This window comes from Colletotrichum chrysophilum (genome assembly GCF_026319265.1).
Source record: "Colletotrichum chrysophilum strain AFK26 chromosome Unknown scaffold_81, whole genome shotgun sequence".
NCBI lineage: Eukaryota > Fungi > Ascomycota > Sordariomycetes > Glomerellales > Glomerellaceae > Colletotrichum > Colletotrichum chrysophilum.
The window spans coordinates 94925-108540 of NW_026517368.1; the positions used below are offsets into that span (position 1 = coordinate 94925).

Sequence of the window (13616 nt, forward strand, 5' to 3'; positions counted from 1 at the left end):
ATCTCTCCGCCGCGTCTAGACGCCCGTGTCTAACTTCGTGCCATGGACTCGTGGGTGCCAAAGCCACAAGCGGGATGAGGAATGTTGGCCATATCCACTGGACCGCGAATGGGATGCGGAAAGCCCACTCATCCTCGCGGGACTGGAAGCCGCGTAGCACACCGGCCGCAATTAGTTGGCCGATGATGAAACACATGTTGGTGAAGCTCGTGAAGTAGACTCGTAAGATTACGGGAAGACATTCGGAGGCATATGCGGGTGCTGTGGTAGCGAAGACTCCCCAAGGGAATCCAGCAAGAAACTGGCCAACTAAAAGAACTGCAGCGGTCTGCGCGAAAAATGTTATGAAAATAAATGAAGACAGGCTGATCAAGGCCCCTAAGAGGACAGCTTTGTGCCCGAAGCGACTGACAAGAGGCCTGGAAATGTTCGTCAGCTTCCTGACGACATGGAATATGATTCCATCACGTGGATACATACCCATTGAGAAGAGCACCAAAGAACGCGCCCACGCCGGATGCATTTGATAGCGCAGCCTGCCAGGGTGCGCTCAGCTGATATCCCGTAGGCCCTCTGCCTACATGGTCTCCAAACTTAATCTGGAACTGGGGATACGCGAAGAAGCTCTGGACGAGAATCTGGTCATAACCCTCCATGATGACGCATGTTGAGATGACCAGGCACCATAATATGGCCTTGTAGTAGATGCCGAATGCTTGGCGAAACGTCAAATTGTGCTCAATTTCAAGGCCCTCGGCCACGTCTTCGTCGACCGTTTTTGTCGGCAGGTCCAGCATCGCGGCGGTGTGGTGCTGAGCGTCGGAATCCTGCAGCTCGGGAGTATGTAGCAGCGCAGCCCTCTCCTGGGCTGTCCCGATACTTGTGTCCATCTTATGGAAATATTAAAGTCTCAATGATAAAGTCAACGGCTATGCAACCAATCGCACATCAAGGTGCATGAATGCAGTTGCGTGAGGTTCAGAGTTGGGAGGATCATTGGCAGTGGTACGTTTGGCTTCGGGCCCACCAGATGCCCAGGTATTGACAACGTTTCAAACGAAACACTTTCCGGACTATGACGGAACCTTTTCGCCTAAAATGAAGCCACCGGAGTTTCTTGCAGTCCGAGCAGCCTTAACGTTCATGTGACTGTAGGTCAAGTGCGGGAAAGCTTGGGTAACCCAGTAAAGAACGACCAGCCACCCGCAATTCGGTTCGCGGGGATGACGCGCGGGGCAACAGCACGGAAGCCTCCGAAAACCGGAAGAAACAGGGACTTGGGTGGCTGTATGGACTAGCCATCGAAGTTGACGTGATTGAGGCTCGTGGAGCAGTGGGCCTCGCGATCTTTTCTATGTTCTTAAGACATAACTCGAATCTCAAGCCACACGGATATCGGCATGGATATCAAAGCCTGGCTTGTCTTTGTGCGGCATTTGAACCTGCTGCGGGTTGCCATCCGATGTACCCCCGGATGTAGCTCCGATCTGCTGCAGTATGCGACCTGCAACATCGTCGGGCTGCTTTCGAGATTCAATACCCCATCTGAGAAATTTACATCTTATGTCTTCTCATCGAAGCCCTCTCTTCAAGCGTCTTCTACACTTGATGGCAACTATCTAAGTGACACAATACCGATCTTTCCGCGGATACCTTCCTCCTGCGAAACCATTGATCATATCGGGGCAGATCCCGCTTTTACTCCACTCGGAAACGCGCCTCCCCCGCTCTAGCAGCATGGCCCAAACTAACAGTATCTTGAACCGCTGTCGAGGTCTTCTCTATTGAGAATTCAATAGATGCCTATTCATAGCATTGAAGATGCCCCCGAAAGGTGGCTCAAAGCGTGCTCGGCCACCGCGTAAACGTGTGCCCAAAGCGTAAGGGCCTTCCAGCCTCTGTCAATGATGAAGCATATTGCTGACCTGTCTTATCTCCCAAGTTGCACAAGATGTCGCGATCAAAAGATAAGATGCTCCGGGCTTGAGCCGTGCCAGCAATGCACAAAGCGAGACTTGATGTGCCAGTTTCCTGACGAAAATCAGAAAGTACTCGTTACCAGAAAGTAAGTGTGAAATACCAGACTCGAGAAAGGCGGCAAGGTGGTCTAAGCTGTACAGGTACATAAGTGAGCTGCACGACAGATTAGCAGCATATGAGAGGCGCGAGCCGAATGAAGATCCAGTGAGCAGTAACTTGGAAGACTTGATGAGTCCCGAAATGTGTAAGTGTGCAAAGATCAACATTGAATGAGGTATGGATTGCTGAAGGAAATGAACAAGATGGTGAAACGAGCTGCTTCACAGACGATAATTTGGACACAACTCGGCGCTCGTCAGGCCTTGCACCTGCATCACCATCATCATCAAGGGCAGCTACAGCAGCTCAAGAGCCAGGTGATGTGGCCGAAGCGCCCCTGACCAACCCTTTAGCGTTTCATACAATTGACTGGGTCCCGGGACCACATGGAGCACCTGGTTAGTACCTGCATTGAAAGTTGACCACAAAGTACTTACGAATGAGACTCAGTTTTCATGGGAACATCTTCAAATTGGGCTTTTGGACGACGGGTTTTAACAATGACGCATGAAGCTATCACAGGAACGCCTTTGCAAATCGACAACCTGTTCTTCGACGGGAACGTCTACGACTTGAAGTGGAACGGGGGTAGGAGTTCCTGCTCTCGTGACGACTTTTGTCCTTCCAACCTGCCTACTCAGGACTTCGCTATTTATCTGATAAACTCGGTAAAATTTCGCTGTGGCCGCCTATTCTACCTCTTTGACGAAGAAAACTTTATGAAGCAGTTTGCTCTATTCCACGAGCACGGGGCCAACCATCCAGGCCTGTCACGTCTCTGGTGTGTGCACTACCTCATTCTCCTGGCGTTTGGGAAAGCATTTGTGGTGCAAACTACGAGATCTCAAACTCCTCCTGGCTTAGATCTTTTTGTCCATGCCATGAAGATTATGCCGGACTTCACGTTTTTCGAATGCGACTTTGTTGAAAAGATACAAGTTCTCTGCTGTGCAGCACTTTACTTGCAATGCCTCAGTTGTCGCACGTCGGCGTACCGGCATGTGAGTTGACATCTACAAAGTTTAGTGGTGGGAAACTGACATTCACAAGATATCCCAGGCTGTAAGCTTAGCACTTGAAGGTGGAATGTATACAGAGATGCAAGGGCAATACTTGGACGAAGCCTACGTCCAGAAGTGCCGTTTGATGTGGTGGACCCTTTACGTGCTGGAGAGGCATATGTCTACTCTCCTTGGTGTTCCCATGTTCATCCACGATGAAAACATATGTACGCCTTTCCCTGCCCGCCCCGATCAGGGACAGAGGACAAGTGTCATGCACATCCAAGTGAAGTTGGCGCAAATTCTCGGGCAAATTCATCGCAGTAGGTCGTCGCCCCCTTATGTGAATGTACTCCCGGCGCTTATAATTCATAGGTGTTTACGGCATTGACGGGCAACTGGACAGTCGCTATCTAAGCGCCACAAAATCGCTACTTCAAAGCATAGCTAATGTGGCTGGCCAGCTCAATGAGCTCTTTGACATCGATTCCAGCGAGAACACATCAGGCGTGTCGCGTGTGTCAGCACACCTTCATCTCCAATATCACCAATGCATCGTGCTCACGACGAGGCCACTCTTATTCATCTTCCTACAGTCGAGACTCGGCCAGTCTCATACAACCCCGTTACGTTGGGCGCAATCTGAAAGTGTCAAAGGTCTTCTCCAAGTTTGCATGGAGTCTTGTTGTCAGAGTATCAAGATTCTATCGAGACTACTCAACCAAGGCCTGCTGGGTAAGCTGTCTGCCATGAAGAATGTTCTCATTGTTGACTATCAATCTAGAAAGCTTCTTGACTTTTGATCTTGATGCGACGTTTACAGCAGCCATTGCCATATCCATGGGTGCCGCCATTGATCCTTCGCTGGTCCCAGACCATGCTCAACTGACCCAACGAGCTCATGCTCTGTTCGATGAGATGAGTTCACATGGAAGCAAAATTGCGACGATGATCGCATCAGAGCTGAAGCAACTCGACGGATATTTGAGCCACCTTCAAGTCGACGGCGCTGAGATCCTGCCCGTCCAAGATTTTCGCTCCGATGTCATGGCACAAATGACCCCCGGCGGAACATTAGCCGGTGCTCCGGAATTGGGCATGGGGTTCACGGATGACATTGACTTTGGCTTGCATTTTGAATTGAGCACTGAACAGCTCATGCAGCTGGCTAATTCTTTGGACGTCGATAGCTTAAGTCGGCCTTTGTCAGCGGATCATCACGGAACGTAGCTGGCTAAACGGGACAAGAGATATTCCAGTCACGTAATAAGATTTCACAAGAATCTGACTTCATGAAATCGAAAACGCGCTAGTGTTCGTAAATATTCCGGGAGGAGCCATCAAAGAATGGGCAGAGGGCAGTAAGTCGCGGTCCCTTGTTCGGGGCTTTCCATGTTTCAGACGCTTGGCGAATGCCAGAAGAGCTGTGGATATTACCGGATAAGGTCATTTGAGACTTCTCAGTTCCTTTGGAAAGGGCTCAGAGGGTTGAGAACGTTCGCAGAATGTGACCCAACTTAGTCTTTCCCATCTGAGACTTGATTCAGTTTCCGATCAACGTAAAACAATAGACTTGAGTTGCATTTTTGTGTCCCCTTAGGCTCCGCCATGTGGTCTAACTTGTGGAACGCCAGAACGCCCCATCACCCTTCTTGATTTGCCACCATACAGTTATATCATTGACCACCTGATTACGTATCCGAATTCTGTCCTTCTCGTCAATTTCGAATATGGAACTCGTGCAATGATCATTTGGAAGCTGAGAGCAAGATACCTGACACTTCTGGTACCTGATGACTATAGTCGTTTTCTGCTGATGCTTCCTGATTGAAAACCCTCAGGTGTCGCAATTCTATCAGAAGAGGGTTTGGCAAGGGGTGTATTTGGGTGTCCAAGATGTCCACATTTCACCTCAGCTCAGCTCAACTTGGTGATCCAAGTTGTCGGTGAGTCCGTCTGCGTTCCGTCAACAACAATTCCACAGATGCGCGTAAGGTATTCTGAATGGCATGTTCGCATAAGCCTTCCCAAACCATCAGCAAATATGTCGCGCTCGTAAAGCTTGGCCAAGAGGCTACCTACTAGAGGACAAGTTTGATATACCAGGCTCAATCAACATAAAAGAAGGCTCTTGAGCCGCATTTTCTCTCATGGGCCATCTCCAATTCAACACATCCTTCCAACCCTTTACTGCCTTTTTCTCTCGCCATGAAATCATCCACTATTCTAAGCATGGCCTTGCTTGTGCCAAGTTTTGCCTCTGCGGCGATCTGCAACAACAACTGTGGCCGCGCGGTTGCGGGTACAGTCAGAAAGGACCCTCCTTTTGCTTCCAGGTCATCTCTTTGTGCAGCGTTCGTGACAGCTGCGGTTCAGTAATTCAGAAGCATTCTGTGACATCAGTTTTCAAGATTTGTCCAAGAGGTTGACTGGTGACATAGACCGATTATCGGCAGAAATGTGCATGTTCGCCGCCAGGACGCCCCTGAACCCGTAATCACGGGCATCAAGCCTGCCTACGCCAGCTCCTGCCCAGATATCACAGCCTATTGGTCTGCATGCCAATGTATCGAAGGCATCCAGGCCACCGCCATCACGGTTTCGGGTACCCGAACCACGCCCGTCACCAGCGCCTCTATTACAACTATTCTCTCTCCTAGCGCCACAGGCTCTATAGAGGAATCAATTGTTTCTAGCAGCTCTAGGTCTTCTACCATCTCAGATGACTCAGAGACAGCCATCGTGGAACCCTCTACTTCCTCGGAACCTTCCACCTCCTCGGAGCCCTCTGATGTTACCACATTGGAGCCATCCCGTACTTCGGATACCTCCGACACGGTCACTCAAAATCCCACCAGCTTCATCACATCTGAACCGGCCAGTTCCTCATCAACCGATGGTCTGATCCCTGCCACAACAAGCATCTCATCCGCCCCCAGCTTGCCGCTTTGCACGCCAGGTCTTGAGTTCGCCATCTACACCTTTGAGCCACGCTCTCCAGAGTGCCGAGGGGTGTTGTACACGTCTCCATCTCGCGCCATCGACCTTGGAGAACTTCTCATGGGCCGCACTCCCGACGCCACTGGCTTAACACCTGGCTATGGCACAATCGGCTTGCGACGAAGCAGTGCTCAGGCCTCTGGTCCTGTCGAGTACAACGGCGTCCGGGGCCCGGAAAACTCCACCTTCGAGTGCAACGTCATTCAACACCGCGGTTATATCGAGGTCACCGCTCCTGGCACCTACAGCGTTATTCCCGAAACTCCTGACGATGTCATTCTCATTTGGGTCGGTAACAATGCTCGAACTGGCCAGTTTTCTGCTAGCAACAGCAACAAATCTGGCCGCTGTTGCAGCACGCCGAGCCCTTACAGCTTCACCGTAGAGCCATTTGATGGGCTGTTCGAGTACATCCCTTACCGAATCTTCTACGCCAACGCGGCTGGCCCTGGTGGTTTTGGAGTGAGGGTGGCGGGCCCCGGGGGCATCATTGACCCGTTCGTCGTTGCGAACTGCACTGGAGAGGGCAACCCTGCTCCTAGTTCGTCTGCATGGCAGTTTGAAGACTACGCTTCGAATTAATCCAACAAACTGATAAATGGCTCTTCAAATACATCCCAACACAAGAGAATTCAACAGGGGGGAATGAATTTGATGGGATATTTAGAATTAAGATGTACTTGCAAGACTATGGGAGCGGTCAGTGGGACTAAGTAGCATGAATCATCGAATGGCCCGGTCAATGTCCAAATTGCCCCTGTGTCTCTACACTTGCATTCGTACTCCAGTCACTGGCCAGTTCTTTTCCAAAGCTTTGGCATCGATCCTTCCTTTCCATATACTGGATCAAGTTCTGGGCCAGGCACACGCTCACACATCTCTCGCTTCTTAGCGGTCTCCTCTTCTGAATCTAAAGCGTACTCCATGTCGTAAGGCTCTTCTACTGTGTTGAAGCCGGTCTGCTGACTGTTAAGATCACCCTGAACTCCACAGGTTCTCGACCCCAGCCCTGCAACTTACCAATGCATAGAACCCGATGATCTCATAGTCATCTTGAGTGTCGGTGACGAAGTGCGTCACCCCAGCCTAGTACAGTTAGTCAGACGTACGTGTAAGGTATCCATGAAGATAGGCGTCAACCCACCGGCCAAGCGAAGACATCCCCAGGACGAGCCACAAACTTAACGCCGACGGCGTTTCCGTGCTCGTCAAAGTCCGCATCCAGGGGCGACTTGCCAAGAAGGTAAGTGCCTGTGCCATGCAAGACGGTGTACGCCTCGTGAGTGGTGGCATGGTAGTGTGGAGTAGCAGCAAGCTTCTCGTTGGCAATCTTCCAGTGTCCACCTCTTATCCATTGGTTTGATTGGAGGACTTCCATTGCGGCTTCGTACGATCTGTCCGCAAGCGCGTTCCTGTATACGACGACGGGAAGGGTGGAGTTTGGGGAATGCGGGGTGGCAGGGACGTAGAAGGTCTCGGGGGTTGTTTGGTTCACGGCCATAGTGGTTGATACTCAATCGAAAGAGGCGATATTCTTGAATGTTTTTGCTAAATGTGGTTGCCCTGTGCTTGTTTACAAAATCCGAGACTCAATCTTTGGGTGCTTGCTGCTATGACTTTTATCTATGTGAGCTGTCTTACTCTTCACTCAAAGGATTGTCAATCTTCGGCTTCAAAGTCCGTACTGAAAATCTTTATTACCCAAGAACTCGGTGTGGTTTCTTTGGTTGCAATTATTTGGTGTGCAATCGGATGCGGTTGCCGATGGGAATGTTATCCCCGAGAGCGTGATCTTAGAGACCCTTTCCACAGAAGTAAACTCCGTGTTTTCCAGTTCGTGAGCGGCGTAAATGGCGTATCCGAAGATTTCGGATAAGATTTTATTGGTCGAGATCATGCTAATCCCAGATCGTAACAGCACCCAGTGTTCGCTCATAGCGGCTGTCCGTGCCGGTGGGATTGGTGATCCGGCGTATTTGGCGTATCAGTAACCAAAGGCAGGGGGAATTGTGTGAAGTCAGATTATCTCTACCGGAATAGAAGCCAAGAATTGCTTGTCAAGAAGCATTCATGGTCATTGCACACCGAAGCAGGTAAGGAAAATCACGTTGCAAAACATCTACAAGCTCGTGAAACGCATGTCCGTGCTGATAGTGCGAAATTGGCATTCAGATATTCGCAATGCGGTGCTGGGTCGTGTTCTATTTTGTCTGGTTGGTGTTATATCTATGATACAGCTGGAATAACATTTGCATCACCATATTAAATTTTTTCAGTGTGTGCACTCAAACTTATTCTTCGACACTGATTACCCATGGGACAAATACGTTGCTCAAATGTGCTGGTCCAAATTACCAAGTCTTGGAGACTTGATCTGCTTGAATTTGACGTTGTTGTGTTACCACAACTGTACATACGTAAGGAACCTTCTCCATCTAGACATCTTGTAGTAGTCATCCAGCTGGTTTATCTCTTCAACACTCAAGTTGCGCCGACCGGTGACACAGTCAGCTGTGTTCGGGTCTCTCCACGGAGTGCGGTAGATAACCTTGTATCCTATGGTGAACACGACGATGACGAGAAATCCGATCATGTATTGGAAGAAGTTCTCCGCGCTGAACGAGTCGCTTCCCTAAAACCACACACTCATGATTAGCTCTGCTTGGAAACTCTGAGATCAAACGTCACGGCCTATGTGAAGGCTAACAATGTACACTTACAATAGGGTCGATACCGCAAACCAGGCAGCATGCCAAAAGCAGCAGCGATATGAGCATGAGCCAAGCCGGTGCCAGAGGCCAGGCTGTGGACTTCCATGCATAAACTTGGGAGAAGAGCGGGTCGTTCTGTGCCTTGAGTGCAGCGTGGAAATGCCAGTTTGTGAACGAGATGATGATCCAATTAGTGAAGAATGAAGCACTCGTGATGGAAATCAGCCAGTTCAAGACGGTCAAGCCACCGGCTGTGAAGGATGGTTAGCAATACATCGAGGTTAGAGGGACCACCAGAGACAGGGTTGACTCACATGCAAGCTGGATGTATGACATGATGAGCGCAGCGATGCACGTAATGAGCAGTGCCCATCTTGGTCTTCCCTTATTATCAACCTGGGCAAGCCGCTCGGGGAGAAGCTTCTGATGAGCCATCGTCCTCAATATTCTTGAAGAAAGGTAGACTGCTTCTGCAGCAATGGCCAAAACACCACACATCATTCCAGCATTGAGCAAAGACGAGATGCCTTTGATACCGGCATCTTCAATGGCAACAACGAACGGCGACGCTGCAACGCTGCTTCCGCCGAGTAACCTCTCATCGCTTGAGGGGACAAGAATCGTGATGAAGACGACGCTGATCATGTAGATAAAGTTGACCCGAAACGGCACAAGCTTCGTTGCATGGGCCATCGAAAAGCGCGGGCTAGCTGCCTCACCGCCCATGATGCCGATGAAAACTTGATCACCAACCGCCCAAACCGCAAGCAGCGCACAGTTCGCAAAGCCCTAGTGTGAATCAGATTGTGTTCTCGTCGTCAGAGATCCTCGTTGCTCACCGTAAATCCGTTTAGGAACGCCGGCAATTCAGTCCAAGTCTCGCCATGATGAATACGACCATTCGGGCCAGCACCCAAGACCAACGCAAGCGACAGGACAATAATGATGAGGAAGAGAAAGATCTTGATGATTGAGGTGACGTATTCGAACCAAGCGAAGGCGCTGTTTGGTAGGAGGAAGATGATGAAGCATGCGACGAGGAAGAGTGATACTTTCAGATAATGTTTGTTAGTTGTTTGTCGCAGGGGTGGAGAAAGTCGATGTGGACCGCACCAGTTCCCGCCAGTGGAAACGAGTCTCCAGCCCATAGTGAGATCAACACGTGGAAGAAACCTGTCTCTGCGGCGACGATAGCAGTCCATCCTTCACATCATTAGCAAACAACCGAAGGCTACGTATGAAGGTGGACAGAAACCAACCAAGCCATTCAGCAAAGCCGGCACCAAAAGCAAGCGCTGGGTCAACCCAACGATCGGCGTAGTCAATGTAGTTTCCAGATACGGGGAAGGCGATAGTCATCTCCGACAGTGATTGGAGGACGGCCCAGACACAGCTGCATACCATCAGATAAGCGAGCACCATGTTGCCTGGACCGCCTGTTGCAAGCGCCTTCCCAGTCGCAATAAAGACTCCGCTGCCAATATTCGATCCCAGTGAGATAATCTTAGGTGTAAGTTAGTAGGTATGCGCCAAATTGTGCAAGACAAGCAGTGCTTCTGACATGGACTTGACGTGGAGTAAACGAGCGGTGAAATTGACCGTTCCGATCCTCCTGCAGTTGCGTGTGGCCCTCGACCACGCTGTTTGTCGGATGTAGGCTGCCATTTCCAGTCTTTTCGGTGCCGAACTTTTCGTCCGCAGCAATTGGCGGAGACTCGTTGGAGGCGGTCATGGTATCGGATGTGTGCTCTTCACGTGGCTCGGTGGGGGTTGCGCGCATGCGAAAAGCTGCGTCTTGGGCTCTTGAAAAGTCAAGTGAGTTCAAACGAGCTGCATGAGCTCGGAACTGCAGGGCGATTGCCAGTTATGTATTCCGAGATTGCGTGTAGGCAATCAGCACGAAATGGACTGATGCCAAGCGCAATAAGCCAACCAATGTCCCCCTGATATCTCTGGTATCTTGGAATAATGCGTGCTCCCTGTCTATCAGCTATCTGCCAAGCTGATAATGAACAGGCAACCCTTGTTTAGCTTCCTTGTCAAACCTCAGCTTCTGCAGATAAAGACCCGCTTTCCCCGCGTTTCCACCCTCCCCAGCAAGCAGTTGGGTTCACGCGATAGCATCACGCTACGGGAAACGCATCCGATGAGGGCTCCATCGCCGATGCAAGCGTAATCACCGAACCTACCCAAGCAGCTCCGTCTTCGACAATCCGGGCAACCGTGGTTGGTTACTCTCATCGTCCACTATGGTGGGCAGTCGGATGCGATGACCGTGAGACTGATGTTTGAGACAGGTTCGGATCTGTTATCCAGGCGCATTCATGCTGTCCAGTGTTTATCAGTAAGGTGTAGGCATTTTGTAGGTAGGCAAGTCAAAGATAAATAAGACCATCTTCGTGGATTGATAAGGTCAATACCTTTCCAACAACTAAGAAACCTCGTCCGATCATTCAGCCACATCACCCGGCAACCTCAACGCACGATATCAATCAGAACATGCCATCCTACGTTGACAACCGTCCCCTGGACGTCATCATTGTTGGGGCAGGTTTCGGCGGCTGCTACCTTCTCCGGAACTTAAGAAAACAAGGATTTCGGGCCCAGATCTTCGAGGAAGGCCATGGTCTAGGCGGCGTCTGGTGGCACAACCGCTACCCTGGCGCTCGCGTTGATACCGACACTCCCTACTACGAATTCTCCGACCCCGAAATATGGAAGGAATGGGAATGGGCTGAGAAATACCCCAGTCAGGCCGAGATGGTCAGGTACTTCGAGTTTGTCGACCAGAAGTGGGACCTCAGCAAGGACGTCACCTATGGTGCTAGGGTGACTGACGCTACTTTCGACCCCCAGGCCAACGACTGGACGATTCAAACGGACAGTGGCCTCACAGCCACAGCACCCTTTCTCCTACTTGCGATGGGCTTTGCTGCCAAGATGTACGTGCCGAACATCAAGGGGCTCGACACCTTCAAGGGCTTCTCATGCCATACGGCCCGTTGGCCAGACCATCACCTCGACTTGTCGGGGAAGAAGGTTGGCATCATCGGCACCGGTGCGACTGGCGTCCAACTTGTCCAAGAGCTCGGCCCCACTGCAGAAAACCTCGTTGTCTTCCAACGGTCGCCTAACTGTGCAGTACCCATGAGACAGAAGTCCCTAGCACTAGATCCCCCCATCAAGACCGGATACCCAGAACTTTTCTCTCAGATGAAACTTTCTAGAGCCGGCTTCACCTACCCCATCATTAACAGAAAAGCCATGGACGATACGCCAGAACAACGGAGAGCTTTATTCGAGCAACTCTGGGATATCGGAGGCTTTGCACCCACTCAAGGAAATTACATGGACTTTAGCACCAACCTGGAGGCGAACCACGAATTCTACTACTTTTGGCGGGACAAAGTGCGGCAAAGACTCCTCACAGATGATGCTGAGTTGATCGAGAACCTCGCTCCTGAGGAACCTCCGTATCCTTTTGGTACGAAACGTTCGTCTTTGGAGCAGAACTTCTACGAGGTCTTCAATCAAGACAACGTCAGTTTGGTCTCATTGAAGAAGAACCCAATTGAGAAGGTCATTCCGGAGGGAGTGAAGATGTCTGACGGGACTATCCACAAGCTTGACGCTCTTCTTTTGGCCACCGGTTTTGACGCCGTGACCGGAAGCTTCACTCGAGTCAACATTCGGGGGCTCAAAGGAAGACTTCTCAATGACGTTTGGAGCAGACGAGCACGCACATTCCTGGGCATGAGCACGTCAGGATTCCCAAACATGTTCTTCCTCTATGGTCCTCAAAGTCCCACCGCGACTGCGACAGGACCAGTCGTCTCAGAGATACAAGGCGACTGGATCATTCAGGCCTTGGTCCATTTAAGAGAGAACGGATACACTCGCATCGATGCGCAATCTGATGTCGAGGAACAATGGGGTCACTGCGCTAATGATATTTGCAACGGGACACTTCTTCCTCAAAATAAGACGTCTTGGTACATGGGTGGAAATATTCCAGGAAGAACTCGGCAGGCGCTCAGTTATATGGGCGGCCTGCCAGCGTATCGCTGTGCTATCAATGAGTGTTCCTCGGATGGCTTTGCCGGGTTCAGCATGCAATAGAGTGTAAGATAGACTAGTTAATAGCAAATACATTCACCAACGCCTTCTTAGTAAAACACGCTTGAGTCTTGTTTGCTTCATCTATGTATTTTACTGTACTACCAGCGTCTGTTCCATAGTGCGCTCAAGCCTGCGAAGTGTTATGCAGAACAATCCATGCAGTGCGTTCCTATGCAGCTATGTGTGTACTACGAGGGAAAAATATTTAGTAAAGCTGTTTGAAGATTGTGAATGTATGCTTATTTGAATCAGGTCGACTCGATGAACTTGAGCACATTGGCAGGGACAGGAACGATGAAGGGGGTGGTAACAATGATTTAGACGAAATAGGTTTAGTATTGCAGTGACTATGTGTATGGACAGCCTAGACAGCCTAACCCTTCATCATTCAGGGAGAAACATGGGTAGACTTATGGATGCAGGTACATTTGCGAATGTACTGCTCCTGCCTCCTTCATCAGACGCTTCTGGAAGCAAGTCTTATGCTAATCATGCCAAGATCCAAAGCACCCAGAGCAAGTCATGAGAAACAGCACTGCAGCAAGTCAGCAGCAAGCGGGGCACTTCTCGCGGAAACTGGAGGCTATTCAGCATAAGTGCTGGTTGTTTCGCGATATCAAGCTTCGGCTGAGACGAAAACGAAACGACTCGGAATCGACAAATCGAGCAACGCACCAATCGTATCGCTCATTCGGTGCAGCAGTTC

The 13616-nt window shown here is 50.4% G+C and overlaps 5 protein-coding genes across 5 annotated transcripts; 2 read left to right on the plus strand and 3 right to left on the minus strand.

Annotated features, from left to right (window-relative positions):
• Nucleotides 1-309: 309 nt before the first annotated feature.
• Nucleotides 310-890, minus strand: COL26b_008895 (uncharacterized protein; the record flags this gene model as incomplete). Its single annotated transcript, XM_053181641.1, has 2 exons — nt 310-328; nt 481-890. The coding sequence occupies 2 exons, from the start codon at nt 888-890 to the stop codon at nt 310-312; spliced, it is 429 nt and encodes a 142-aa protein (XP_053034399.1).
• A 5250-nt stretch (nt 891-6140) lies between these two features.
• COL26b_008896 (uncharacterized protein) lies at nt 6141-6662 on the plus strand (the record flags this gene model as incomplete). The annotated part of the gene is made up of 1 exon (XM_053181642.1): nt 6141-6662. The coding sequence occupies one exon, from the start codon at nt 6141-6143 to the stop codon at nt 6660-6662; it is 522 nt and encodes a 173-aa protein (XP_053034400.1).
• Nucleotides 6663-6868: 206 nt separating this feature from the next.
• On the minus strand, nt 6869-7581 carry COL26b_008897 (uncharacterized protein; the record flags this gene model as incomplete). The annotated part of the gene is made up of 3 exons (XM_053181643.1): nt 6869-7042; nt 7101-7166; nt 7225-7581. The coding sequence occupies 3 exons, from the start codon at nt 7579-7581 to the stop codon at nt 6869-6871; spliced, it is 597 nt and encodes a 198-aa protein (XP_053034401.1).
• An 897-nt stretch (nt 7582-8478) lies between these two features.
• Nucleotides 8479-9517, minus strand: COL26b_008898 (uncharacterized protein; the record flags this gene model as incomplete). Its single annotated transcript, XM_053181644.1, has 3 exons — nt 8479-8712; nt 8801-9042; nt 9106-9517. The coding sequence occupies 3 exons, from the start codon at nt 9515-9517 to the stop codon at nt 8479-8481; spliced, it is 888 nt and encodes a 295-aa protein (XP_053034402.1).
• A 1773-nt stretch (nt 9518-11290) lies between these two features.
• On the plus strand, nt 11291-12910 carry COL26b_008899 (uncharacterized protein; the record flags this gene model as incomplete). The annotated part of the gene is made up of 1 exon (XM_053181645.1): nt 11291-12910. The coding sequence occupies one exon, from the start codon at nt 11291-11293 to the stop codon at nt 12908-12910; it is 1620 nt and encodes a 539-aa protein (XP_053034403.1).
• Nucleotides 12911-13616: the final 706 nt, after the last annotated feature.